Source organism: Rattus rattus, chromosome 7 (genome assembly GCF_011064425.1).
Source record: "Rattus rattus isolate New Zealand chromosome 7, Rrattus_CSIRO_v1, whole genome shotgun sequence".
In the NCBI taxonomy this organism is placed as follows: domain Eukaryota; kingdom Metazoa; phylum Chordata; class Mammalia; order Rodentia; family Muridae; genus Rattus; species Rattus rattus.
The window spans coordinates 23451514-23478974 of NC_046160.1; the positions used below are offsets into that span (position 1 = coordinate 23451514).

The following is a 27461-nucleotide window of genomic DNA, read 5'->3' on the forward strand; positions in this document are numbered from 1 at the left end:
CCTTTCAGTTCAGGCAGCCTCAGAGGTGAGGAGGTCGGGGGGTTGACGGTGTCTGGACATGAAGATCCCGTGTTAGTGCTGAGCTCTGGGGAGCTCTGGGTGGGACTGGGGTACAGGTCCCCTCTAGGAATCCCTGCAACATCTGTTTGTGATACTTTGTCCAGACAACGTTGAAAGTAGGGCAAGAGCCATCATGTTTGTGTTCTGCAAAGCACTGCTTAAGAAAGTACATATGACCTTGTGCTGCACACCACTGACCTCCAGAAGGACTCACCTCTGTTGACGCTGCATCTCTCCGAGCTGTGAGAGGCAGGAACAGCAGGCCTTTGAGCTATGACTGAGATGAAGAAGCTTTAAGGAGTGGGTGAACTAGGGTTTTACTGTGCCCACACTGAGGCCAGCAGATTACCAAGAACCAGGCCATAGAACCTGCCTGTTATTACTTCAAGGAATGGCCAGAGAGTCATCCCAGGGAGGCTGGTGCATCCTAGAGGGGGGCACAGGTTTTCTTTGAACCCAGAACTCCCCCACAATTATATCCCATCTCTCTAGCTGGGCTAAGTGGGTAGAAGGGAAGATTAGGGAAGCAGGTCTCCGACCCCAGGTCCTTGTTTTTCTAGTGCGTGTCAATCTGGATATAGCAGGCTATCTGAGGGTAAAGAGGATCAATGGAGTAGGTCTCGTGTAGCATTTATAACAAGGAATCGAATGGACACACAGACACCGAATGTGGTAAGATGGTTGTGAGTCATGATGTGCAGAGATTTCAGTGCCAAAGGTATTACTATGGTTCATGCTCAGGGAAGCCTGGATATCCTTGGCTAGTTGATTCCGGTGTTGGCACCAACTGGGCAGGGTGCATCTGCTTTATATATCTGTCTTGGACTCTGGGGTCCGTTCCCAAGCCTGAGGTGTCCCCCTAGACCATGAAAAACACACCCTAAGAAAAAGTATTTGTGATGTGCCCCTCTTTGAAAGTGATAATTGTGTGTGTTTGTGTGTGTGTGTGTGTGTGTGTGTGTGTGTGTGTCTACTAGGGCCAGGCAGGAGTAGACGAGAGGAGTGCATGTTACTCCTAGAAGCTGGGGTAAGTCCCGCTCGACTCTGTAGGCCAGCTGAGGAGAGAACATGGGCAATCACCAGTTTTACTTCTTATCCTATGTTGCCATTCATGGCTGTGTGACTCGGGGCAAGTGACTTGCCCTCGTTGGCCTCGTTTCCTTGTGTACCGAGGGAGGAAAGGACCCGGTCATTCCTGTTTTCATAGTTTTTTTCTAGGAAGATGTTGAAGAGCTCTGAGTCTTTTGAGAAAATCCCAAGGGAAGCCAGGGTTGACTCCCAGGTTTTGACACAGGAAACCTGCACCCAAAGCAGTCTGGCAAGCCTGAGGGGAATCCGCTAGCCAGGTTTGTAGACATTAGTGGGACAGGGTGAGGAGTGAATGGGTGGGCAGCAATCAGGGTGACCAATGACAGAGGAGCGGGAACCAGAGCCTGGTCTCCATGGACAGCATTTATTAGGCGCCATTCTCAGTGTGAAGACAGATGGGCAGGGGCTGCTGAGGGGGGCCAGGGCAGCCACAGCCTGGGGACTTAGGGGCTGCCCGGGTGGGTGTGGGGATGTCACCCACACATATTGCATATTCTGTGGCAGTGTGCCCAGGCATAAGGCATTGGGGAAGCAGAGAGGCTGCCTGCAGTGGGAGGGGGTGAGACAGGAAGTGACAGTGGCCTTCTAGTTCCCTAGGCAAGACCCTACAGGAGACCAGCAGTCCCCCATGCTTAGACCCCTAGGGCCACTCTGCTGCCTTCCCCACCCTCTCTGTAACTTTGGTTGTGGCTCCCTCGGATCTGACGGGACTTGACCCCTCGAGGGCAGGGTCACACACAGGACAGAGGCAGCCAGCACTGCCTCCAGCCCGACATAAACACAGACAGCACCTCTCCAGCTCCTGGGTCCCATTCCCCTTGGCACATGGGCCAGCTCCTCCACGCGGACAAGGGATACACACAGGCCAGATCCTTTCGACCTAAGGGTTCCCCAGGACCTGAAGGACATGGTGGGGCTCTCTCTCTAGCTCCCCAAATGGTCAGGTTGGCCTTACTCAGCAGTGTGGAGCTAGGCCTGGGAACAGTGAGTGGAAGGCAGCACTGGCGGGGAGAGGTTTCCCTTCTCCCTTTTCATGTTACTGGGGATGAAACTCGGGGCTATATCCAGAGCCCCACACATACTCTTCTGTTGTCAGGGCACCTTCCCACCTCCAGCTTGTCCCCAGTAGCAAGCCACCCTCCACCTGGGTTGCAGGTAGAGGGAGGTAGAGGGCACACCAGGCCCAATACCTCCAGAGGGGTGTTCTTGGCTACAGTGGAAGTCTTACTCTAGCAACGTAGGACGCATGTACCTCGGCTTCTAGGCCAGGAATAACGTTCCAGGATATACCTGTCAGCTGTCTGGGCTGCTCTGCCCAGTCCCTGAACTCTCAAGACTTCCAACTCCTGGCTTTTAGTCCATGAGTCTCAGTCCTGCTTTCCTTGGTCCCAAGGACTTCCCTGCTTATGAACAGAGACAAGGGTCCATTTAGAGCCGCAGTCTCTGGGCTAAAGAGAACCAGAGGCAGAGCCCTGGCAGTGGCTCAGGCGGTGGGGGGCTTTGGATTCTGGTTTAGACCCCAGCTGCCTACAGGACGACACTGGGGTGCTGCCTGCAGGGGCTTTGCTTCTGAGAGCAGGCTGAGCCTGAAGAGCACTTGGGCTGGGAGCAAGCCTGCAGGCTTGTTCCCCTTCAAGACACCCCGGGCAAGTAAATTTTTTTTTTTTTTTTACCTGTTTTCCTCTTCTGAAAAGTGGCCATAAGAACTGCCCAGGTGACTTAACCAGAGTGTTGTTATTACACTCAAATGAATGAGGAGGTGGGACGGGGTTTCTGGAGCTAAAAATAAAAATAAAAAAATCACTATAAGTGGAAGAGTGAATGAGCAGCCGCAGCCAGGGACAGCAAAGGGAGAGTCTGTGTTTGTTTCAGGTTCCAAGTGCAGTCCTGAAGGCTGGAGTCTCCCAGGAGCGCCTGAGAATGGTCTCAGACCCCAGGTAGCTCACCTACTGATGTGGCCACCCTGCAGCGGTGGAAGCCACAGTTTCTGCACTCCCTAGCTCTAACATCAGTGGCCTGCCCTTTTCTTTCTTTCTTTCTTTTTTTTTTTTCTATCTTGCCCTCTGGGGACTAGCTTTAGGGACTGCTGGGGTTTCCTTTTTTTTTTCTTCCATAACTGCATAGCCATGCAAAAAACAGAAGGGGAGTGGACACATTAAGGTAGTGGAAGGCTGGGAGACATGGCTGGGGATGAGAGAGCCGGGAGGGACTGAGTGGGGGGGTGACCTGGACAAAGACACCTTGGACTTTGGAGAGCCCAGGGGAGGTATAAGTAGAGATGAGAGAGAGAGAGAGAGAGAGAGAGAGAGAGAGAGAGAGAGAGAGAGAGAGAGAGAGAGAGAACCAAACCAAAACAGAAAAAAAAAACATAGAACATGAGAACCCTTGGGAGGAAAGGGGTCGGGGGCCCAGTAGGGCCTCTGAGGACTGGGGGGCTTCTCAGCAGCTCCCCATGGCTGCTTCCCCGTCTCCCCACCCCCTAAGTTTCACATTTCTCAGAATTCTTCGGGCTCTGATGGGGGCTCCAGGGGTCCTCAGAGCCCGGCCTCCTGCTGGCTGGTGAAAGCCCGCACAGTTGGAGATTTAGGGGCTGGGGAGGAGTAGAGGTGGTGGTGGTGATGGGCTGGGGACTTCCCATGGGGCCCGAAGGCGTCTTTGGGGGGGCCTCCTGGCCAACTCCTGCGGCTTCTGCAGGCAGGTCCCCCACCCCGCTGGCTCACAGGTGCTCCAGGCTTGGCTGTGGTTCACACTGAGCTCCTGCGCTTCATGAGGCCGCGGAAGGTAGCCAGGCTGTGCAGGCCCGTGGACACCGAGCTGATGGCCGAGCGCTGCGTCCCGCTGCACAGGCAAGGGTGTGAGGGCGTGTCGCTGTAGCGGCCGCCGCCTCCTGGCGACGAGTGGCTGTGCTCCACGCACGTGTCGGATGTGGAGAGGTCCCGCGGGATGATCATGGGGATGGAGTACTGCATCTTCTCGCGGCTCTTGTACCAGAGGCACGAGCACATGGACTGAAAGTGCAGCACTTCAGCGTAGACGTTGCGGAAGCCGCTGCCACCGACGCCCACGCCCATGCCGCCTGCAGCCGCCGCGCACGTGACTGGGTCGCGGGGACGCACGCCATCGCCCAGGCTACCGCTTAGGCAGCTCAGGCCACCCAGGCCGCCAGCCTGGCCATTGTGCGTGAGCAGCGCACGGTGCTCTGCATCACGCTTCTCGTCCTCGGCGTTCATGGTCATGAATCGCAGCACCACGAGGTTGAGGAAGGCGCCGATGACCGTGAGGCCGGTGAGGATGTACACGAAGCTGAAGGCCACGTACTGAGGCTGCGTTTGCAGCGCCTGGTCCTTCTGCAGCGCCACGTAGTCGCCGAAGCCGATGGTGGTGAGGGTGATGAAGCAGTAGTAATAGGCCTGGAAGAAAGTCCAGCGCTCATAATAGGAGAAGGCAGCGGCGCCGATACACAGCGTGCTGATGCACGACACGAAACCGATGAGCACCATGTTGGCCATGGACACCTCGGCGTGCCGCATGCCCAGCCCCCTCTTGGCACGGTGCAGCAGGTACCTCACGAAGGTGTTGATGCGTTCACCCAGGCTCTGGAACATGACTAGTGTGAGCGGGATGCCCAGCAGCGCGTAGAACATGCAGAACACCTTGCCTCCGTCCGTGCTGGGCGCCGCATGACCATAGCCTGGAGAGATCCGGGAGAGGAGAGAAAGCACAGGCTGTGGGGCTGGCCTGGCAGGGTCTGCCCATCCCCTTCCCTCCCCACCTTGCAGGTTTTGGACGTGTCTTTCCCCCATTCCCCCGTTTCTTTCTTTGCTAGGGTATAGATATGTAGCCATAGCTAGCCTGGATCTCTGATTTGTAGACCAGACTGGCTTTGAACTCACCACATTGATCTTCCTGCCTCCTTCTTCTAAGTGCTAGGGTAACAGGCTTGCACCACCATGTCTGATGCCACCGCACCTGACTATTGAGTCTGCTCTTCTACACGTGGGTACACCTGTGTCCCACACTTTGGGCTAGCCTTTTGTTTGTAACACTAGAAGCACTCAATGACGATTCCAAAAGGCAGAGACGTTCCAGGTCACACTGCCCAGAAGTTTAGCAATCTGAGTTTGAACTTGAATCTGCTTTCTTGAAAGCATGCGTGTCTCGTGCCTCCTGGGAGGAGCTGGCTCCTGGTTCTGCTGGAAGGTTTGTCGGCAGGCAGGAGATTGTGTGTGTGTGTGTGTGTGTGTGTGTGTGTGTGTGTGTGTGTGTGTGTGTATGAATGGCAGGTCGTCAGTTGAGAGCTGACTTCCTGTCTAATACTTGTGGGCTCTGCCCTGCTCCCAGTCCTGTGCAGGCCTCAGTGCCCGTGACTTTGAAGGCAGGTAGCTGGATGGAATGGTTTCTGGCGTGGTGATTCTGTGCAGAGGGAAGGAAACTGAGGCACACATGGCTTCTTGATGGTTTCCCTGATGCAGCCAAAGCTTATTCGTGGTGGCGCGGTGGCCACTGGCAACTTGCAGTTTCCCTGGGCTGCTGGCCTAGCAATGGCCCAACCCTATCCTGGCAGCTGAATTAATAAGTACTCCAGAGCTTCCCTGTCTGAGACTGGGGTCTTATGGATTTTGGTCAAAGTAGGCTCTATGTGTGTGCCTGTGTGAGAATGCCCATGAGTGTGTGTGTGTGTGTGTGTGTGTGCCCATGTGTGCACATGTATGCATCCATGTGTGCATCCATGTGTGCATATGTGCTCATACCTGTGTACAAATGTGTGTGCAGGCATGTGCCTATGTTCGAGTGCCCATATGTGCGTGCATGTGTGTCTGTACATGTGTGCCTGTACATGTGTGTACACATGCCAGTGCATACATGCACATGCACATGTGTGTGCATATGTGTATGTGCATGCATGTGTGCACCTGTGCTTCTGCACATGCACATGTATGTACATGTGTGTATGTGTATATGCCAGTGTGTGCCTGTGTGTATGCACATGTGTGTATGCACATGTGTGTATATGTGTGTGCACGCACTCGTGAGCACACATGACGTCCATTGCCCTTGGCCAGGCACGGTCCCGAGTGTTCTTCAGGTGTGCTCCTATCACCAGCTAGACTGTCTCTATGGTCTTCCCCTCTTCTTCCATACTCTACATTGGTGCTTGTACTCTTCCTGTCTGGGAGCAAAGTGGAGTCACACCTGCCCCTCTGAGCATCAAGTGACCATCAAAGTTTCTTCCCTGAGCTGGGTGTATTGCATGCCTGTAACTGCAGTGTGTGGGAGACTGAGGCAAGGGGGTGAGAGTTGGAAAAGCTGTCTGAGCTGTAAACCCTTCTCAAAACAGTAACAACAGCAAAATCTTCCTGGCTATCTGGGGGTGGGGGTGTGTGTGGGAGGAGTTGGGAAGGACCTTGGATGAGAACCAGAACCCTTGGGCACAAGTTCTGGCCTTATCACTAGTGGTTTTGTGACCTTGAACAAATGACTCTCTCTCTCTTTGATCGTGTCTCTTTATTTGAAAACGAAATCTGTTCTGGCCACGTGCTTCTCCCACCAGACGAGTGAGCATAAACACTTCAGTTTTTATTAAGAGAATTATGAGAATGAAAGAATGCGGGCGGAATTTCCAAGTTTTTTTCTTTTCTGGATCTTAGGAAATCTCAACCAAACACCGCTTCTTCCAGGCGGTTTTCCTGGTTTCCTCCTAGCTGAAAGTGATTAGTGCTTTATTTGGGTAGTTCTGAGAAGGCTTATCCATGAACTTCAGGTCTCCCAACTACATAAAGCTAAACACTAACTTGAGGGGAGCCCCAGCGACCCTGTAATGGTCCCCTCTAACTTCTACCTTCCAAGGGAGCCCCAATATACACATTGTGACTACACTGCAGACCAGGATATTGTGAGTATTGCCTGCTCTGAGTTCAAATTCTCCCATCTACATAAGACATTTCTGAGCCTCAATTTTCACATCTGTAAAATGGGGCTAATATATCATTTGCAGCAAGGGCTTTGGAGGAATAAGTGACATAATGTATTGATGTACTTAGCCTAGAGCCTGGTACAGCTCAAATGCTCAACAATAGCACCCTGATTAATAATGAAGGAGGTGGCAGAGATCACCCACCCGGCTTGAGAGTAGCTGCATTCCAGTCGAGCCACCTCTGCCAGCCTAGGGCTGGCCGTTAGGATTCTAAAGCTCAGAGAGGTCTGGGAGCAGATGTTTGGGGGGTGATGGCTCCAAGACTGTCCTTAGAATGGATTCCCTGCCCCCACTGTGGCATCTAGCCAGTGGCTGTGTCCCTTCTGCCAGGGGCTGCGCAGTTGAGCATGGTGCCTGGCCCGTCCGCACTCCAGTAGGGTGAGAACAGATTGTGCACGCCAGTTTGGCTCCACAGCCATCCACAACTCACCTCGACAGCTGGGCATGCTACCAGCTAGGGCAGCTTGTCATCCTGCCCTTTCCTGTCCCCCAGACCAGCACCACCCAGTGTATGGACCTCACCCCCCCCCATTCCTCTCTGGATGTGACACTGCGGACAGAACTCTACACAGTGCACAGCATGGGTTTATGCCCCTAGCTGTGTGACCCTGGGAAAATCACTTTCTGCCTTTGGGCTCATTTGCTTTGTCTGTGCGTGGGGGTCCAGGCCAGTGACCTAAAGCTGCTATTCCATGCCCTAAGTGCTTGTCCGATCTGCCTCAGGAAGCAAAGGAGACTAACGGCTTGGGGAAGCTTTCTGGAGTGTGTGGAGTGTTCAACCGTGAGAGGCCTTTGGAAAATTCCCTGAAAACACAGGCTACTCTGTGTGTGTGTGTGTGTGTGTGTACATGTGTGTATGTGTACGTGTATATATGTATGTGTATGTGTGTACGTATATGTGTATGCATGTGTGTGTATGTGTATGTATGTGTGTATATGTGCATCTTTATGTGTGTGTATGTATGTATGTATGTGTATGCATGTGTATGTGTGTACGTGTGTGTGTGTGTATAGCCATCCATAGCCACCCCCAGAGGAAGGAGCCTTTCCAAAGCACCCTCTACCCCTTACCAGCTTGCTCTTGGTTCCATTAAAGATGACTGCTCCTCAGGAAAGCCCAGTGCCCACCTGCCTGGCTTCTTTACCTACAAAACGGCTCTCCTGCTCCACCCTGCTGGCTGTAGCCCTCAGGCACTACTCTGAGTCCTCCCCTGGCACCCAGAGGTGTCTCTACCTCCCCTAAGCACTTTACCCCCTTTATCTGCCTGTTCCTGCCCAGCTCTCCATGCCTGAGGGGGGAGCAGTACTCTGAGCCTACCTTTAGCCGTAAGTCCACCCCCAACTTGGTAACTCTCAAATCGAGTGACTCATCCAGGCCTGACTGGAGGCTCCTACCAGGGGCAAAGTCAGTGCTTGACCTTTGTGGGGCCGATGGCCAGGCTGGCCCTCACACTCCCTACCACCAGCTAGGCTCACTAATCAAAACTCTTACCCTTAGAATAAACTTTTAACTTTGCCCTCATGAACATCCCCCAAGGTCACTCTTGTGACTTGTGACTGACTCTGTTTTGCAGCTGGAGTGGAGAAGTCACTCTGTGTTCACGCCACTGCCATTTCGGGAGGGGAAACTGAGGCCTGGAGAGAAGCGCATTCCATGTGAAGCCTCAGCCGAGGGCACTATCTCAAGCCAGCTGAGGCATCAGCGGGAATGGAATCAACGCCCTGGAGACAGACGCTTTTCGTCGTGGGGCTAAGGGTGAACGTGCCTATTTCTTTGTCTGACTGTCACTGGATGAAAGGGCAAAGAAGCCAAGAGGACCTGCTGACGTGGGTGCCTGGCTTAGAGGACTGCCAGCTAGGGTGGAGTCAGTCCCAGGGGACCCCGGACTTCTGGGAAGTCACCGGGAGTTTGGCCAACTCTGTCCCCCTGCAGCGGGGCGGCAGTGTGCCTAGTTTGGCTTTGCAAGGGAAAAGGTAAAAAGAAGTACCCAGTGCTGCCTCCTCGAGTCTCTGGTTGGGGGTGGGGCTCTGCTAGTCCCTCTGGGCACCAACATGCACGCACAGGGGCTGCTCTCTGAGGCTGATTCTTTTTGGGTACCCTCTCCTAGTACCTGTTGGGTCAAACAGCCAGAACTCATATCTCGAGCTTAGACTCTGGTGGCTGCCTCCCTGAGCACTCACTAGGGCTGTGCCTGTCTTCTTTCCCCATCTCCCATCTTGAATCCACCACAGATGTCGTAAGGTTCTTACTAATCATTTGGTCCCCAAGGCCTAGGGCTGGTAATGACATGACAAGGACATAGCCCAGGATTCTAGATAATGAAGCCAGCGTCCTGGCTGCTGCTGGATCTGTTCAGGTATGGCAGAAGCTCTACCCATGCATTTAGTCGGAGCTAGTGACTACTCATAGGAAGTGACTTAGATCATAGGCGATGGCTCTGGGCACAGAAGCCACCAGGGCTAGCAAGATAGCTCAGTGGGTAAAAGTATTTGCTGCCAAGCCTGATGGCCTGGTTTGATTCCTAGGAGGTTCCACAAGTTCCTCTGACCTCCACAATATACCATATAATATGTGTGCAGTCATACAGACACACACACACAGACACACACACAGACTCACACAAATACACACTGACACAGACACAGACACACAGACACAGTCACACACACTGACCCAGTCACACACAGAGACAAGACACCCAGTCAACACAGAGACAAGACACACAGTCACATGCACTGACACAATCACACACACAGACACAGTCACACACACACAAACACACACACCGACACAGTCACACACAGAGACGCAGTTACACACACAGACTCACACAGACATAGAAACACACACAGATACAGTCACACACAGACACACACAAATACACCCTGACACAGACACACACACAGACACAGTCACACACACAGACAAACACACACTGACACAGTCATACACACAGACACAGTCACACACACATACACTCTCTGAATAAATAAATGTAATATAAAAAGCCTCTTAAAAATTCAACGGAAGAAGCTGTGGCTGGACATAAATGTTAATTATAAATATTTTAGAGTAGCAAGAAACTAAACAACAGTTTTGAAAGCCTCAGGCCTTTGTTCTCTTCCTGGTGTCAGGAACTCAGCCACTGGTTGTAGCTCTGGCTTCCAGAGACCTGAGGGGCCTGGAGGGGTGGCGTCTGGCCCTCCCTCTTCCTGGTCTCGTCTCCCAGTAGCCTGGCTCCTTCTACTCAAAGCAGAATTCTAAGCACTTAGTAATAGCCTGGTCTTGACCACCTGCTCCCCACTGGCCTCGGAGCATGTCAGCCTGCCGTCTGCCTCCTACCCTTGGCCTAGCTGGCCCCAAGGCCCCTGGCCATAGCCTTGAGTGGAGCCAAGTGTGTGGAGTGGGAAGGCAGGAGGCTAGGGTCTGTCTGAGCTTGGTTATTACTAGCTTTGCGTCCCATCCCTGGTTCCTACCCAGCCATTTTTCACTGTCCTGAACGTCTTTTAGTAGTTTCTCTGTTCACCCACCCACTCACAGGATCAAAGCTTCTGTTTGTGAAGTGTTGATCAAATACAGTATTTTACTACATGGAACAGGCCCCAAGGTGACGATTGTTAAGACTCTAATTAGTTTATTTCCTCCATCAAAATCAATTAAGAACACACCTGTCAATCAGAAACTTCAGATTAGCATGGGATAATTGATTATGTGAGACTGAATCAAGCCATGCTTATATGCCAGAAATGCTGCAGATAGGTAGGGAATCTGCAGTTCAGTGAGGCAGAAAGAGCACAGGCTCCATAGCCAAACAGTTCTTAACCTTGGCCAGGCTCTGTAACCCTTTGAATCTCAAGTTTCTCATCTGTGAAATGGGTATAGCGAAGTATTGACCTTGTAGGGATTTGGTGAACTGGTAGATTTGAGATGTGAATGTGAGTATATTTGGGTCCCCAAGATTTCATGGTCATTAAAGTCCCCCCCCACCCAGCATCCAATAATCAGTGTTTATTGATGTTAATTTCCAGAGATACCAGCTCAGTGGTATGTTAAAGGTTGGATGAGAAAAGGGATGTTTGACTCAATTAAATTGGGGAAAAATAGGAACTAAAAAGAATTTTTTTCATCATGTGACTTAAGTGTCACAGGGTCATACCCGTCCGTGTTCCCATGAATAGCTGGGAGAATGTGTTATGTTTCTCATGCATTTTATGGCAGAACATTTTTCTCACAGTACTTATTGCTAAGCTAGGGTTCCTCTGAGCACGGTTTGTGAAGCCCTCCTCTGTCACATCAAGAACTTCTGAGGTCCTTCTTCCAGGTCACTCTGTGATTCTGGGTCTCTAAGCCCCATCTCGGGGCACATTAGAACATTGGAAATTTCTGGCTGTACCGTCTCCCAGCAGACTCGCTTATCTAGAGTAAATACGGCCCTGGCCAGGGCTAATGTTTGTCCCAGGGGGAAGATGAATGAGGTGACCTGTGGTCTAAGACACCCAAAGGCTTTGCACACTGTTTGGATGTTAGAAATGGGGGAAGGGGATTGCCTGAGGGTGCTGCCTGGGCTTAGAAGAAAGGCAGTGTGGGCTCTTGGGAGGACCCACTCCAGCAGGTTAGAGAAGGGATATCAGAAGGAAGACAGACAGGAACAGTCAGGCTTGAACCATGGGTGCCCCTGGAAAAGGCCCTTTGGGGGCTGTGTCCCTCAGCGCTGGAAGTCTGGGGACCATAGCAATGTGGAGGCAAGGCACAAGACCAGAATGGGTGCATTAAAGCACCTGAGGTAGAAGGCATCTGGCATTGGTACCCAGGCCCTGCTCTGAGGGAAAGGGAAGGGTGGCTGGCCTAGCAGACACTGCAGGTGCTCTCCCGCTCTCTGGAAGATTCACTCAGGCAACATTTTGTCTAAGAAGCTCCTAGGGCTTCCTCAGAGCACCTGAAGGGCCTCCCTCTGCCTTGCTCACAACCTCCTTTCTGTGCACTCTTTCCACAGAGGGGTCTGAAGGACTCTGACCCCTCAGACGGTGGTGAGTCCCTTTGCTGTCATGCACAGGACCTGGTTGGTGCAGGTCATCATCTATCGTCATTCTACTCAGAAAGCCAAAGTTCTAGACGGTAAGGCTCTAGAGTCTATGCAATGATGGTGACCCCCAAATTCTTTCTCCCCTCTCCAAATTCCTAATTGTAAGGAGAGGTGGTCATCTCAGGATTTTTTTGGTTGACTCAGCCCTGGCTCTCATTTGTGTATCCCTTCCCCCTTCAAAATGAGGCCATCTCTAGGCCCCAAAATAATCCCACTGTTGTAGGCCTGGCTCAGCCCAAAGCTAGGTCTCTGGGCACCAGGACTCCAGGGAGCTGGTGGCGGGGGTGGCGGGGTGTGGCGGGGATGAACATACAGAACAGGGTCTGGGGTTTGTCACCCTCTGAGCCAGAACTCCTGGAAGGACAGTTCTATAACAAGACACCCATCTTGTCTTTCTTCCCTGCCCCTTCCCAGGGCCTCTTCCTTCCATCTTGGCGTCTCCATTTTCAGCCCCTGTCTTCCATTCTTCAGGAACAGCTCCCACTCTGCCTGTTCCTGACTTCCTGGCTTTCCCCTCTCTCTTGAGCTGTCCCGCACCCACAGGTGTTTGTCCCTGTTACTGCCTAGGGACCTCTTATGCAGAAGAGCTCTGGTGCCCTACCCCCAGCCTCCCAGGCCCATGAGGAATGGGGGAGTTGAGAGGGAGGGTGTTGGTGTCATGGAAAAATCCCTGCAGCAGCCAAGGTCAGTGTTTGCAGTCACAGTCTGGCCTGCAGCCAGGCCTGCTTCAGGGCTCAGCTCCTTTGAGCCACCCCCCGCCCCAGGCTAGCTTTGTGCAGGGGCCTCATAGATCTAGAGCAGAGGCTTCAAGCAGGGGCCTTAGAAGGGGGTCTGTGCTGCAGTGTGGGCCATCGGGTGGTTCAACATGCCCATTTTACAGAACAGTAAACTAAGTCCTAGAGGGAAGCAGAGCACCAGAGCCACACCATAAATCTCTGACACTTCGAGAGACTAGAACATCCTACCCCATCCACTCAGCCTCCCCCATTGCTGCAGAGGAAGCAGCTTTGTTCATTCCACCAGGACAAGGAAGAGTAAATGCAAGACTAACAGTGCCCTTCAACTCGAGGGTAGCTTCCCTTGGGTTACACTCAAGGTAATGTGGCCAGCAGAGGTAGACCAGATGACCAAACTGAAGTCCTTGATCTTAAGACATTTTTCATATGGAAGTAAATCAAATGAAACCTTTCCATGGAGCACTTTAAAGGTTCAGCGTTTTCCCCAAGCAGAGGTAATTACAACACTCACTACTGAGAGTTATGACAGAGTCGACCAGCTTGAGGAGTGACTAAGGTAGGGGGTAGAATGAGGGAGGGAGAGGAGGAGACCTAGCTGGGGTATCAGGAAGGACTTCAAGGAAGTGGTATTTGTCCTGACCTCTGAAGGGAAGAAGGAAGAGACAGAGTTCCCACAGGTGGCTGTTGAAGCTAAGATGTGCAGGAAGAAACACTAGAAGCAGAGAAAATGGCTCTGGCGATGCTGTCGTCAATGAGTAGGGACCAGCAGATCCTCCCAGAAAAGCATTTTCACACGCACAGCAAGATCCTTAGAAATGCATCGACCCAGGACCCTGCAGTACCACTTCCAGGAATCTCTGCTGGGAAAATAACCAGAGATCGGAGCAAAGATTTATGAACACGGATGTTTATAGCAACATTTTCATTGTGAAAAATTGTAAACACTCCAAATGGTCGCCAATAGGCTTTAGTTAAACATATTAAGGTATATTTATGGGGTGGAATATTGTGCAGCCATTAAAGTACTATTCCTGGGGAGTCTCCTAATTACATAGAAAACCACTGTATTATGTCAGAAACAGTAAGCACAATGCTTTCTATATGGTGTGATCATATCCTAAATCTATAAGGACAAAAAGTGCATATGCATAAATACCTGGAAAGAGCTAGAGGTGTAGCAGAAAGCTTGCAGAGTTTATCCAGGAATAATGAGCTTATTATTGATTTTAATTTTCTTTTCATACGGTTTTACATGTTCTACAGAAACAATCTATTATTATTATTATTATTATTATTATCATCATCATTATTAGTATTAATGGTACTGAGGATTGATCCAAGGGCTGAGTTCTAACACTGAGTTCTAGCCCCCAACCCTCTATTACTTTTATAGGTAAAAACACATTAATAACAATAGTAGTAATTTATATTGTTATTAGGCAGGGTCTTAACCATATTGTTCAGACTGGCCTGGGTGGTCACCTAGGCTCAAGAGATCCTTCCACCCCAGCCTTCTGAGTGCTGGAACTACCAGCACCCACCATTATGTGGGCCTAGTCAAAATGACGAAAATAATAACATCTAACAACAATGAAATCTTCCTGGTGCTCTTGCAGTAGGAAGTTTGAAGAGCAAGGGAGAGTTTTTTGGTGGGCGAGGGTTAACATGTGCGGGGCTCAGGAGCAAGAATCCTATCTGGAAAGCAATGGGGGGCCCTTGGCTGCTCCTGCAGTAGGAAAGGCACAAATGCCTAAGGAGAGACCACTGTGAGTCTCCTCACGTCCCTGGGTGGAAATGGAGTGGGCATGGCAATGGGAGACTGAGAGTGGGAGGCTTCGTTAGGGGTCCTCAGTAGCCTGACTGACAAGTGGGGAGCAGAGAACGCAAGGGTTTAGGAGGGGATAGGAGAAGGGGAAGGAGGAAGGAGGGAGGGGATGAGTGGATTCAGGGTGTGGGATGCCTTTGCAGTCAGGGCTCCCCGAGGGTAGGGAATCTTTTGTTCTTATGCCCACCGTATACATGGGAGGCTTGGGAAGAGCTCCCTCTGAATGGATCTCTGAGGTTGGATCGGGTTGATAGGGAGGATGGATGTAGTGTGAGGCTCATGGAAGGACAGACAGCCTGGGGATCCTGGGAGGCTAACTGACCTTAGGCCCATGGCACCCATCTTAGGCCAGCCACCGTAACAGGAGTCACAACATAGGCCCGTGATCTATCTGCACCTTTATGGCCAGATGGCCAGATGTACTGGACAGTCACAGGTAAAGGCCCTGGTTCTCCCAGGGCACCGCGAGTGCCTTTTATGGGATATGAAGAGGCCTTTTAGAATCTAGGGTTCTGGACTTTGGGAGGAGCCACAACTTCTAGCCCTAAACCAAAGAGAGAGCAGTAGTTTCAGCAGCTAAAGGCCAAGGCGATTCTTGGGTGCCCAAAACAATGCCTGGGCCTCTGACTGCATATCAGGTCATGGTCAACATCACTCAAATGCACAGGAGAGATGAAAGTCTGAACTAGCCTGCCTGTCTCAGCTTTGAGTTGTAACAGTCCCTGAAGTGGGGTGGGGAGGATGGGGGAAGGGTGAGGCCCTGGAGGGGTGAAGGTGAGGAGTGGGGGATTGGAGGGGACAAACAGAGGCCCAAATCCCATATTCCAGCTCTCTATGCTACCCATAGACAACTTCCCCCCACAGCAGAGTCTGGGGGAGGCAGCTGCCAAGACAGGCCAGAGCGTTTGAGATGTCCTGTCAGTCCCAAGTCTCCTACTGCTTGCTGAACCCCAAGCCACCCAGATTTCTATTCCTACCCCTTCTAGTCTTACAGACTTGTCTTCAGGGACCCCGAGTCTCTCCGCCTTCTGCCCCCTTATCTCTAGATACTTCCTAGTTGTGTCTAATTTTGGTTTCTCCATTTTCTGGGGGCTCTGGAGGGTGGGGCGGTAACTTGTACTTTCTCAGTGACTCAGCCCTGGTAATAGCACTGGACCCAGCCTATATTTATTGCATTTGTGTTTCAGGGTTTTACACACACACACACACACACACACACACACACACACACACACACACACACACCTACCTCTCAGAGATCCTGCAAGCTATAGATTATCACCACAGAGTCATGGAAAATTTCCATAACACCTACAACTGTTCCCGAGACACACACACTGTGAATGACTGTGAATGACAGTCAAGGGGCACAGTCAGACCTGGCACCATGGTCAGCCTAGATAGTGCTAGGTCATGGATTGTGAGTTCCAGAAGGCAGTTGACCAGGATTTCCAGGGGAGCAGACTAAGCTGAAGGGCTGAGTAATTTGTCAAGGCCGTCCAGGTCAGCGGCAGAGCAGGTCTTCCCGGGCCACGCACCTTTCTGTTTCTCGTATCAGTGACCTCCTGGTCTTCTGGGGTCAAGGATCATCGTTCATGGGACATCTGAATGGGGCCTTCATGAACTCTGCTCTTAGAGTTTCTAGGGGAAGTAGCACTGAGCACAATTAGCAGGGACTAATAACTACGTCTACAACAACTCCTCCTTCCTCTCCAGCTTTCCCCACCCACAGTGAGCTCAGGCTACTCCACCAGTCTGAACCATCGAGCAGGAGGAGGTAGGTTGATATTGTTGGGGGGTCTCAGTGTCAGTCCAGGAAGAAGACACTGACCTCTGGCAGAGGAAACCTGGGCACCTGGGGAGGCTGGGCATGAAGCAGGCACCCCAGAAGGCTGTGACACTTTGCCAATCTCAAGAATGTCAGGTGGAAAATCAGGATGACAAGCTTGACTTTGTCCCCTCAGCCTGCTGTAATTGATTAGCTGAGCCGACATCCCCTTAGCACCTATGACTTTGTACCAGGCACTTGACTAAGGGCTGAGGAAGGAGGCAGAGATGGGACAGCCAAGTTGTGCTTTCTGGGAACAGACTGGCCAGCGTGCCGGTGGGAAAAAACCAAAGCAGAGAGTTGCCTTGGGATGCTTCAAGTAGGTGCCAGGGATGGAGACCCATTTCCTGAAGGTGGGACCAGGAAGACAGGGCAGGGGTTAGAAGGAACAGACAGGCCCTTTACTAACTTCTAGTGGCTGGGAACACAGTTCCTATGCTCCTTAGGGCTCTGGACCCAGGGCCAGGGTGAACATCTGGCCCATGTGTATAGCTGCATTGGTCTTGGATAACACTTTATATTGGCTGAAGGTCAATGTCCGAGGCCACCCTCTGCCTCTGCTTCCTTTCGTGTTATTTTGGTTTATTTTTCTACTTACCATTAAAAAATAGGTTTCATTATAGAACAGTTTTGAGTGGACAGAACGTCCGGGAAGACCACTTTCCGGCTTTGACCTCCCTCAGCGACTCTCTTGTGTTTGTATGGTGCCGATTGAGGTGCATCCCATTCTCACATTGCCTTCTTTAAGAAGCTTTCCTCCTGCTCTCAACCCCTGAGGAACACCCTCCCACCCAACCTCCATGCATTCTGTCTCTCTTGGTGACGGTGGCTAGCATGGTCGCCCTTCACTGTAAGCAATGTCCCTATGAGTAAAGCTGGTTTCACTTCACACTGCCTGTCTTAGGGGAGGCATGTGGGCTACTAGCAGAGTGTGGTCCTGAACACCCAAGGCCTTGGAGAGATGGTTAGGGTCCAGGCATGGCCTGGATTCTGCTTCCTGCCCTCCCTTCTGAGCAGCTGATTCTGGGATTGCAGCTGGATGTAGGAAGGAGAAGAAGGAAGCCCACTGGCCAGGAAGCCTAGGTGTGGTGGCTCATTTTAACTGTCAACATGACACAATCTAGAACCATCTAAGAAGAGAGTCTACCTGAAGGGTTGTCTAGATCAGATTGCCTTTTGGGTATGCCTTTGGGAAGGGCGGGGGTTGTCTTGATTCTTTTGACTGAGGTTGGAAGTCTCACCCATTGTGGGTGGCACCATTCCCTGGGCTTGGGGCCCAGACTGGATAAATGCAGAGAATAGGCTGGGCGCAGGCAAGCAAGCATGCGTACATTCATAACTCTCTGCTCGCGACTGTGGGTGCCACGTGGCCAGCTGCTCCAACTCCCTGCAGTGATGGACAGTAACCTGAGACCATGTGCTTTTCCAGGGCAACCGCAGGTTTCTCTGCTCTCAGCATCAGGGCAGCAGGTACCCTTTCTCAGCTCCTCTGCTCCTCCCTATGATACTCCGGCCAGTACCTGTTCTGTTCTGATGAGGAAGCCACGGAAGGCTCAGAGAGGTAAAGGGGGACAAGATTAGGATTCAGCCTTGGCCTTTGGTTTCTTCAGAGTTCAGGCACTTTCCAGTGTCTGACCACACAGGACCATTTATCTCGTCAACAAGACTGTGGATATCCTGTCCAGCAGACTTCAATTTGTAAGCCCCTCACAGCAGAGCCCAAAAATTGAAATACTTGATCTGAGAGCCCTAGCGCCCTGTGTATAGTTGGTGCTCAAATTCCACGATGCTGGAAGTGACTGTCCAGTTCTCTCCTGAGCATGGTCCCTGCTCTCCACCTACGAGGAACCCACAACTCAGAGGCTACCAGGGCCTTCCTTCCAGAGAGCAGCCTGTGGAAGTTCTCTATGAAAACCCTGAGAGGTTTCAGTATGGCCCTGAGGCAGACAGAGCTGGAGGTGAGGGCAGATACCAGGGGGGCAAGAAGAGACCATCTGTGGAGGACTCGGTGGGGCCTCTGCCCTTTCCTACCTCTTTGGAATGGTCCTTCCTGTAACAAGCTTAGTTTAGGGAGAGTCTAGGCAAACTCTCCTTTTAATGTCATCTGGCCCAGGCCACAGAGAAATGGAGAAGGGTGGGACACCAAATCTGAGAGGACATACACTATCTATATATTAAGGCGTGGGCTCACTCAAGGTCTGGATTGAGGGGTTGGGTACGCTTTGGGTTAGTTGAACTGCAGGGTGGTAAAGATCTGTGTCCCAGCTGAGGCCACAGTGAGGCAAAAGCATAAGCAAGACAGAATTGTGGGTAGAGGAACCAACCAGACGTGGCTGAACACTTTAGAGACAGGGGTAGCTCAGGCTGGACGCTGGAGGGAGGCCTGGCTCTGGCTGATGGCCTTTGATCCTGGGTAAAAGCTAACACTTCTTTGAGGAAGTTCTCTTGCTTGCCCTGCTTTAACGAGGCACTGGCTAAGTTCCAGGTCCTACAGATGGGAGGCCCAGCCCTACGCTCTACATCCTGGGTGTCCTGAATGGTGAGCACATCAGTGAGGGCCTAGACAGACTTCTGGAGGTCCGCATAGGCTGCACAGAGCACTGTACAGCAGGACCATCCCAGTCCCACTGCTCTGTAGCCCTGTGAAGCCCCTGGGCTGGGACAATGTCCACCCTACAGCTGGGGACAGAGCCCTGGAAAGGTCGGTCTCTCAACAGTGGGAGCAGTTCCTCCTGACACACACACTGCATCTTCGGTCCAATTTTGCGCGGCAACTGAGTGACCCTAGGGTTGGAAAGGCTCTATGGAGAGTATCTAGTTCAAGGCCTGGTGTCTGTGTGTTGGAGATTCTTAAGATACGGGAGATGTTATTAGTATGCCTGTTATATTTTTTCCAGCACAGCTCTGAGTTGCCACTCCCCACTCAAAAGTCTTCCTCATCCCTTGAATTTACACAGTCCAGTGGAAGGGTCCAGGTCCAGGACACAGGCTGTAAATCTCGGCTCCAACACATGCCTCTCTGGACCTTCCACTTCCTGAATGCCATAAAACCCCAAGCCAGTCTGCACCCGGGGTTTCCTGTCAGCCTCGCCTTGGAGCGCAGCTCTTCTCTGAACATTGCTCCCAAGCGTGGTTACAGCCTGGAGTTCCCTCCTGGATCGCCTCTGTCCTCCCAGATTAGACATGGAGCTGCTGCCTCAGGCACACCTGCCCCTTAGCTGATAGAAGGGCACCTTCTGTCTTCCCCACTCTCTGCCAGGCATGGCAATGTGGGTGGAAGCATGTCCTTCTCAGGCTGGTCCACTGCCCCCCAGCATCTATGGCAGAATCCCAGCGGATGCATGGAGCCCAGGCTTGATGGACGGCCTGGGGACAGGGAGAGGCCTTGGGGCCTCCTTTCTCTATCACCTGCTCGCTCCCTACTTTCCTTCCTGGTCATGGCTAGTGGCCCAGACAGCACTGGGCTGGCAGGGAATACGGGAGCAGATGCCAGGAGCTGTGAAGGGAGGCTTTTCTTAGGCTCAGCACCCTCCCCAGGGCTCAGGAGCTCAGATGGTGGAGGCTGGCGTTAAGCCTGGGAGAAGAGGGACTCTAGGCAACAGGGACTTTGGCCTACAGCAGCTGCTGGAACCTTCTTTCCCCTGAGCCAGTCTGCAGATGTGGGAGCCTCACCCTCAACATTCACTCGTGCACGCACACGCGCGCGCGCGCACACACACACACACACACACAGGGGTGCACACACAAGCACGTGCATACACACACTTGCAGAACATTAGGCCTGCCTGCATGTGACCTCTTAGGGTGACCCTGTGCACCATTCAGGGCAGAGTGCGAGAGCCAGATGAATTACAGGGCAAACCCTCTCAGGGAAGCAGGAAATGGACAACAAAAAGGGAGAGGGGTCCTTTTTAGAACTGCTGCTGTTCCCACCCTCAGCACCTCTTCTTGAAGGCTATGAGGGATTGGGACTTCTTCCTCCTCTAAGTCTCTCCTCCAGTCCAAGGGGACACAGGCTCTTTTGAGGGGCTCCACTCTATGGAAACACATGTCACTCACCCCTATTCCCTGTTGCAAATCCTCCTATGAAGAAGGGGATGGCAAGGCTCTGGCCTTCTCAGTCCCTGTTTGGAGACAGTGCCTTTCACAAAGAGCCCAGAGGCAGGCACTCATTCCAGTCCGACTAACCCAGGCTCCCCACTCTCTCTGACCCCTGCTTTCTTTCCTGGCTTTGCCAGTGACCTCCACTTCCTGGCCATCCATCTATACTTTGTTCACAGCCCAGAGCAGATGCATCTAACAGTTGTGACTTCCTGGCTCCCATAGACTATTCACACAGCCTAGTTATACTCGTGTGTCCTGAGCTTGCTTTTTATGGTGCCAAGAACTCCAACCCGGGCAACCGCCCCAGGACCAGGCAGCCTCGCCCAGGACCAAGCCCTCTCTAACTGCCGTTTACAGTGGTCTCTGGTTCCTTCCTTCCCTCTCTCAAGTCCCAGGGCAGAATCCAGGCGAGCTGACTTTCTCTGCACTTGACTTTATTCAAATGATTAAATGCTTCTGTCATCATTCCTCCTCCCCAGTTCAAAACAATCGAGCTAACATTTATACAGCGCTTACTACGTGCCAGGCACTGCTCTGAGAAAGCTGATCTATGTACCTCATTTAATCTTCCAGCAATCCTATTCAGTGGGGACTATTATTATCCCCATTTAAAGATGTAGCAACTAAGCCACAGAGAGGTCAAGTACCCGCTCAAGGTCACACAGCAAGTATATGATGGAGCTGGACCCTCTTATACTGCCTCTGAGTGTCTGTCAATGGGAAATGAGAAGAAGGGTCTCCAAGCAGGTGGGTGAGGGGTGACCAGGAGCACACTCCTCCTGAGAGGGCTCTAGTGAGAAAGTGGGGGGCATCCTGCTGATGCGGGAGTTAGTCACCGCATCCCCTGCCTGTTTGCGGCTCACTCTTGAGTGTTTTGACAGCAAGCAAGGCACGTGTCACTATCGCTCACTCTACTGAGAGCCAAGGAGGTGGGGCTCTGATGACGATGTGGCTTGGTCAAGGTCACACTATGCCTGGCGTGGAAACTTCCCAGGGTCTGGTGCCTGCCTGCCTGCTTCTGCCCTAGGTTAGAGTCTAGATTTTAGTACAACAGAAACCATCCGATGAGGTTCAGGTACCCCTAGCTCTCAGTGGGAGACTCTAGGGGAAGGGTCTCATCTCGCCTGCCCTCCATTCCTGGCCCAAATTGGCACAGGCACCTGGGAAGGGCAGCCGGCCAGCCACGTGCCAATGTTACTTTAAAAATAAACCCGGGAAGAACGAGGCTTAAAAATAACCCTGGGGATGTGTGAGCAGCTAATTACTACTGCAGCCCCCTGTCAGGGCTACAGGGAGTGAGCTGGGCCTCTGTGGTGTCTGGGTGCTGGGTCCTCTCTGCTCATATCTCCTAGTTTGTGAACCAGGGAGAGGCCTTGCCAAAGCACAGACACACAGACACACAGACACACAGGCAATCACACACATACACATACACACACAAACACACACACACAGACACAAACATATACACAGACACACAGACACAGACAGACAGACTGACAGACACGCGCGCGCGCGCGCACACACACACACACACACACACACACACACACACACTCACTCCTAGAGGGTCAATCTGGCACTCAGGGTTAGAGCAGTGGAGGGCACACGGTCCTAGCTATGGACAGGACTTCTCCCTTGATCCCACAGTGTCTTTAGGCAACACCCATGACTTTCAGTTGGAAAGAGCTCTGGTGTGCTGATCTGCTCCTTTCTCTGAGATGGGCACAGAGGTGACAGACAGGCATCTGGCCTTACAGGTGACCCCATACTCGGGATTTCTGATAACCACTTCACATCTGTTTCATTTTCCCACTCAGGGAAGGGTAGAGGGTCCTTCCGGCTGTCCATTCCTGACTTCCCCCAGAGATACCAATGCCCAGTGCTGGGCTGTGGTTAGACTTATTTCCAGCCTCTCTCTGTCTCGGTAGGCAGTTAAGGAATGACCACACTCCTGCCCTGCAAGCTAATACCCCCTAAGGCTCTTGGGTATTCTTCCAGCCCCAGCCCCATCCCTGACAACTTGTGGAGCAGGGTGGAAGACCATTCTACAGACACTGTGGGGGAAAGATATGGGGGCAGGTTGAAGATGCATCTGACTAAGGATGACAGGCATGCGGGGATCAAAGAGAAAAAAACAGCTTTCTCAGAGGAGGGAGGCAGAGGTCTAGGCTGCTGGGAGCTGACAGGAGGGGTAAAGGACAGGGATGTTGGGAAGGTGGGAGGGTGAAGAGCTGGCAGGTTGTAAAGGAGGCAGCTATAAAGGAAAAGCTGAACTGCCAGCCATGCTGGGTGTCCCAACCCATAAACGTGTTGGGCTTTGGCACCATTTACATAATGGACCATAATGAACCTAATGATCACTACCCCTGAGTCTCTGCAGGAGGTTTGCAAGGCTTCAACCTGCAGACAGGAGGGGCTACCATGCTGCCCCCCACCCCATTCCTGCTTCTGTTCAAATATGACCCCCTGTTTCAATTCAGGATCTACAAGTACAGAATAGCATCCACCCCCAAGCCCTTCCTTTCCTTTGTGCCTGGAGGGAGCTGTGGAACATGACACTTCGTACGACCCTTTGACCACCATGGTGACATGTCCACTGGCTGTCCCTTTGTGGTCTCCTGATTTGACCTCCCTGCAGCTGTGGGCAAGATTGACTGCACTCTCGCTAGGCTCCTCCTGCCTTTAGGAAACCACTGTTCTGAAGTCCATCTCTCCCTCTCTTTCTCTGTCTCACAGCTACAGGTTTGTCCAGTCCAGGCAAGCTCTTTATCACTGAGCCGTACCCCAGCCTGTGAGGTTCCAAGATGGTGTTTCTCTATGTAGTCCAGGCTGGACTCCAGCTTTCAATCCTTCTGCCTCCTCCTCCCACCGCTGGAAGATTCCAGGCATGTGCACCAGCCCACCCTCCGCCCTCTGGCCTTTAGCGCTCAATCTCCAATTGTCACAGAAGGCTGGGGCACTCTGCTCTTCCCAGCTGGTCTCTCATGCCACCTGGCTCTCAGTATCAAGTCTGTTTCCCGAGTTTCTGCCTTAGCTTTGATTTCTCCATCAGTGGCAGGCTCGCCTTCACAGGCTTGTCTCGCGATTAGTCAGGATGTCCCCAGCAGCAGCCTTGAAGCTTTCTCACAAAACCTGCTACTCTCCAGCTTCCTTTGGCACCTGGTAAGTGATTAGCCTCTATCTGTCACTCAAGTCAAAGGCCCAGGACCAGACCTGTTCCTCTATTCCCCTCGAACTCCCAGGGGCTGCTTCCTTTCCCCAACCCAGACATCTTTCCCATCATAGAGTCCCATCTCCTTCCTCCGCTTTACAAACAGCCTGTGATCATCACCTCCCATGACATCACCTGGTCCAAGCACAGTTCTCCTTGTGAGGTATGGACTGTAGCTGGTGCAACCTGCCTCCTCTCTTGGACAGAATGATTTTGGGGAGAGAGAGAGGGAGAGAGAGAGAGAGAGAGAGAGAGAGAGAGAGAGAGAGAGAGAGAGAGAATGTACATACGTATGAAATTTATTTTTCACACATATATGTGTAATATGTGCATGTGCATGCCTATGTGACCACATGTTCACAGACATGTATATCATAATTTGCGTGTGGAGGTTGAAGGACAACTTGTAGGAGTTGATTCTCTCCTAGCATGTAGGTGGGTCATGGCTTCGTGACCATCACCCTTCCCTGCTGAACCACCTCTCCAGGGCAAGATTGCCATTCTTTATCACAACACGATTTAGTTTCCAGGCTCTGCTTCCCCTAAAATGTAGATACCAGGAGAGCAGGGTCTATTTTTCCCTGGGATGGGTCTCTGGGGTCCAGGACAGTTCCTGATGCATAGAAGATGCTTGCAAAAGCCAGGTGGATGGAGGAATGAGCATGAGGAGTGCGAGCCGAGTTGGGGAGAGTTGGGGGGAGGCTGTCTTTGCACATCTGCTCCTGTTCCCCCCCAGCTCCAGCACATCTCATCTGCAAGAGGGGAGGGTTGTGTGTATTACCACATCTCAAGGAGTTTGAAGGACCCAGAAGAGTTCTAGAATGCTGTATCTAAAGCCCGTCCGTGTCTTTATTCCTCAACAAAGCCTGAGAAAGCCACTCCCATCCCTATGTTAGCACAGGATGGAGTGAGCATTTGAGTCAGCTCTACAGGTCTCCACCATGCTCACAAGCATTCTGACGTGGTAAACCATGGGGAGGGCCCAAAGGGCTGGGATCTCTGGGTGGGTTGTGAAGGATAGCCAGTCAGCACAATGTCAGTTCCCAGGGCCTTGGAAACCTCGGAGTCATCCCAGGGTCTTAAAAGGCAGCCTTCATTATTGGTGCACACCGTGGACCGTCTGTGACTGAGATAACTATCTGCAACTTTCCTCTCAGCCACCTGGTCAGGAGGCGCTGACTGGGGTCAGCAGGCACCTGGCACTATCCTGTCTCCTGAGCTCAGTGTGGAGGTTTCTGCAGGAGCTGACAGTCTAGAGCACCTCCCCTTCCTTTCCCCCCTGGAGGCGCCTGCATTCCAGTGGTCCCATGGGCTGGGGCAGTGGCCTCTCTGCTGATAAGCTGGACATTAGCCACAGCCAGAATCAGTCTCTTTCCAGAAAGGGGTGACTTGGAGGTCCTGTGTAGAACTCTTGGGACTGGCTACAGAGGAAGTCCTTCCAGGGCCTGGGCACCATGAGGTGAAGTAAGGACAAGATCTTAATCCTGGGTTGTGTTCTTCCCTGGAGGATGCTGGGAAGGGAGGCCAGGTAGGTCCGGCAGAGACTGACTGAACTCTTAAGACTCTTGAACGTTTCTCAGCCCCAACTTCACAGGCAAAGCTAGGGTCAGGCAGGACTTGCTCTAAGTATTACAGCCAGCAAGAAGCAGAGACACAGTGGAGGGGACCACTCTCACTCTCAAAGTCCCCTCTGTCCTTTGAGATGACCTTATCATTCCACGGGTCTCTTCATCTTTTTTATTTTATTATTATTATTATTTTTTTTTTTTTAGCTCAGCTGCCCTAAGCTAAATTCTTCCCCACAGTTCACAGAAGAGACACGCCTGCTTGCCTGCCCAGTGAGTAACCCTGCAGGGACAACAAGACAGCAGGAATATGATTGCCTGGGACTCTGAGGACACTGAGCTGAGGGAAGGAGGCTTGCACTCCAGTTCTAGATACCTTCTCTCTGGCCTTGCCTGAAGGAGGACCACAGAGGGGCTCCTGTTCCAGACCTGGGCTTCCTCTGACCCTTACATTGGAAGTCCATTGGCTCAGAGGGCCAGCCATTTGTTCTCTGCTGATGGGGTCTGCGCTGTGCTGAACTCCTTCCCAAGGCTTGTTTTAGACCAGGCTGTGAAGGAGTAGACACAGGCTACCCTGGGGGTCCTTTGAGGCCCGTTTACTGTCCCTTCTTCCCTGGGGGAGGTTGAACATGACTTTCTCCATCCACCAACTTCTGCCTCCTGGCTCACCCCAGAAGCATTGCCTTCGAGCTCATGGCAGCCGAGGGGTGGGGAGAAGTTCCTCCTCAGCTTCTTCATAGTTTCTGAGATGCCAAGGAAACCAAGAAAGCAAAGTAACTCCTGTGGCTGCCGGGGCTGCCCAGCCACCCAGACAAAGAATGCTGGTCCTAACAAGCTCTCTACTCTTCCCATTACCTGGGAGTCTTGAATCACAGGCCTCACCCAGTCAGGTCACACAGGCCTGTGATCCCAGATACACTGAGGGATGCGAGGCAGGAGATCTTGACTTCAAAAGCTGACTGAGCAGCTCTCTGAGTGAGTTCAAGGCTAGCCTGGGCAATCTAGTGAGACCTTGTCTGAAAATCAAAAGCAAAACAGATTTAGGGTAAAGCAAAAACAGGTCTGAGGATCGGTTTCAGCGGTGGACTATTTGCCTAGCGCACATCGGTTCTAGGCTCAACCCACAATGTGACCGAAATCATGACGAACCCTCATGAGCCAGATGTGAATGGAGTCCCAGGTTAGGGGATAACACCATGGCTCTGGCCCCAAGAACTGGAATAGCCTTCCCACACAGCACAGCAGAGCCACCGAACCTGTCTTCTCCTCACAGGAGAGCAGGTGAGTTACCCAAGTCACCCCCAACAAGGCCCTCTTCTTTAGGGTCTCCTTTTGAAAAGTGTTAATTAAGGGTCCCCTGTTCAGTGGGGATGGCATTGGCAAATGCATGCCTAAGACAACTTCCCATAACACTGCTCCTTTTTCCTCCATAGGTCAACATGTGTCTATGTGAGGTCCATGCATCTGTACTGTGCCAATGGCCCTCCTCCAGCTATGGCCTGGGGCAGAGCACACTTGGATTCTTGGAGAAGGGGTCAGATTAAAGGTCTGGTCTTGTGCTGGCTATACCATCACTCACAATGGAGTCAAGACCAGCCTTTCTGCTTGTCAAGTAGGAGTAATGACACCCATACCTTGGCCTGATGGGAGGTGTGGGATAGGTGCAGTGCAACTGAGTCCTGTGCATGTATAACATGGCTCTGTCTGCCACTTGCCAACCAAGGACACTTGGGGTGTGTTCCCTGCACCCTTCCTCCCCTTCCTTCCTCAGGAGCCTCATCTGTAAAATAAAGTCTAGATAGCGCCTCCTCCTGGGGCAACTATAAGGTCTGGATGAGGTGGCTTATATAAAGAACCCAAGTCATGGTAACTGCATAAGAAGCAGCCTCGTGTATAATTGTGGAAACTGAGGCAGGCTCTGGGAGATGGGCTGATGCCCGTCAGCTCTTAGATCTCTAAGGAACATCCAAGAGCAGAAATC

At 52.0% G+C, this 27461-nt stretch overlaps 1 protein-coding gene across 1 annotated transcript in view; it reads right to left on the reverse strand.

Annotated features, from left to right (window-relative positions):
* Positions 1 to 1492: 1492 nt before the first annotated feature.
* The window catches only part of Kcnk3 (potassium two pore domain channel subfamily K member 3), a 37662-nt gene continuing 11693 nt past the window's right edge, over positions 1493 to 27461 (reverse strand). The window contains exon 2 of the mRNA XM_032909045.1: positions 1493 to 4840. Within this exon, the coding sequence (XP_032764936.1) occupies positions 3894 to 4840 (947 nt within the window). The 3' untranslated portion in view covers positions 1493 to 3893. The remainder of the gene's footprint in view (positions 4841 to 27461) is intronic.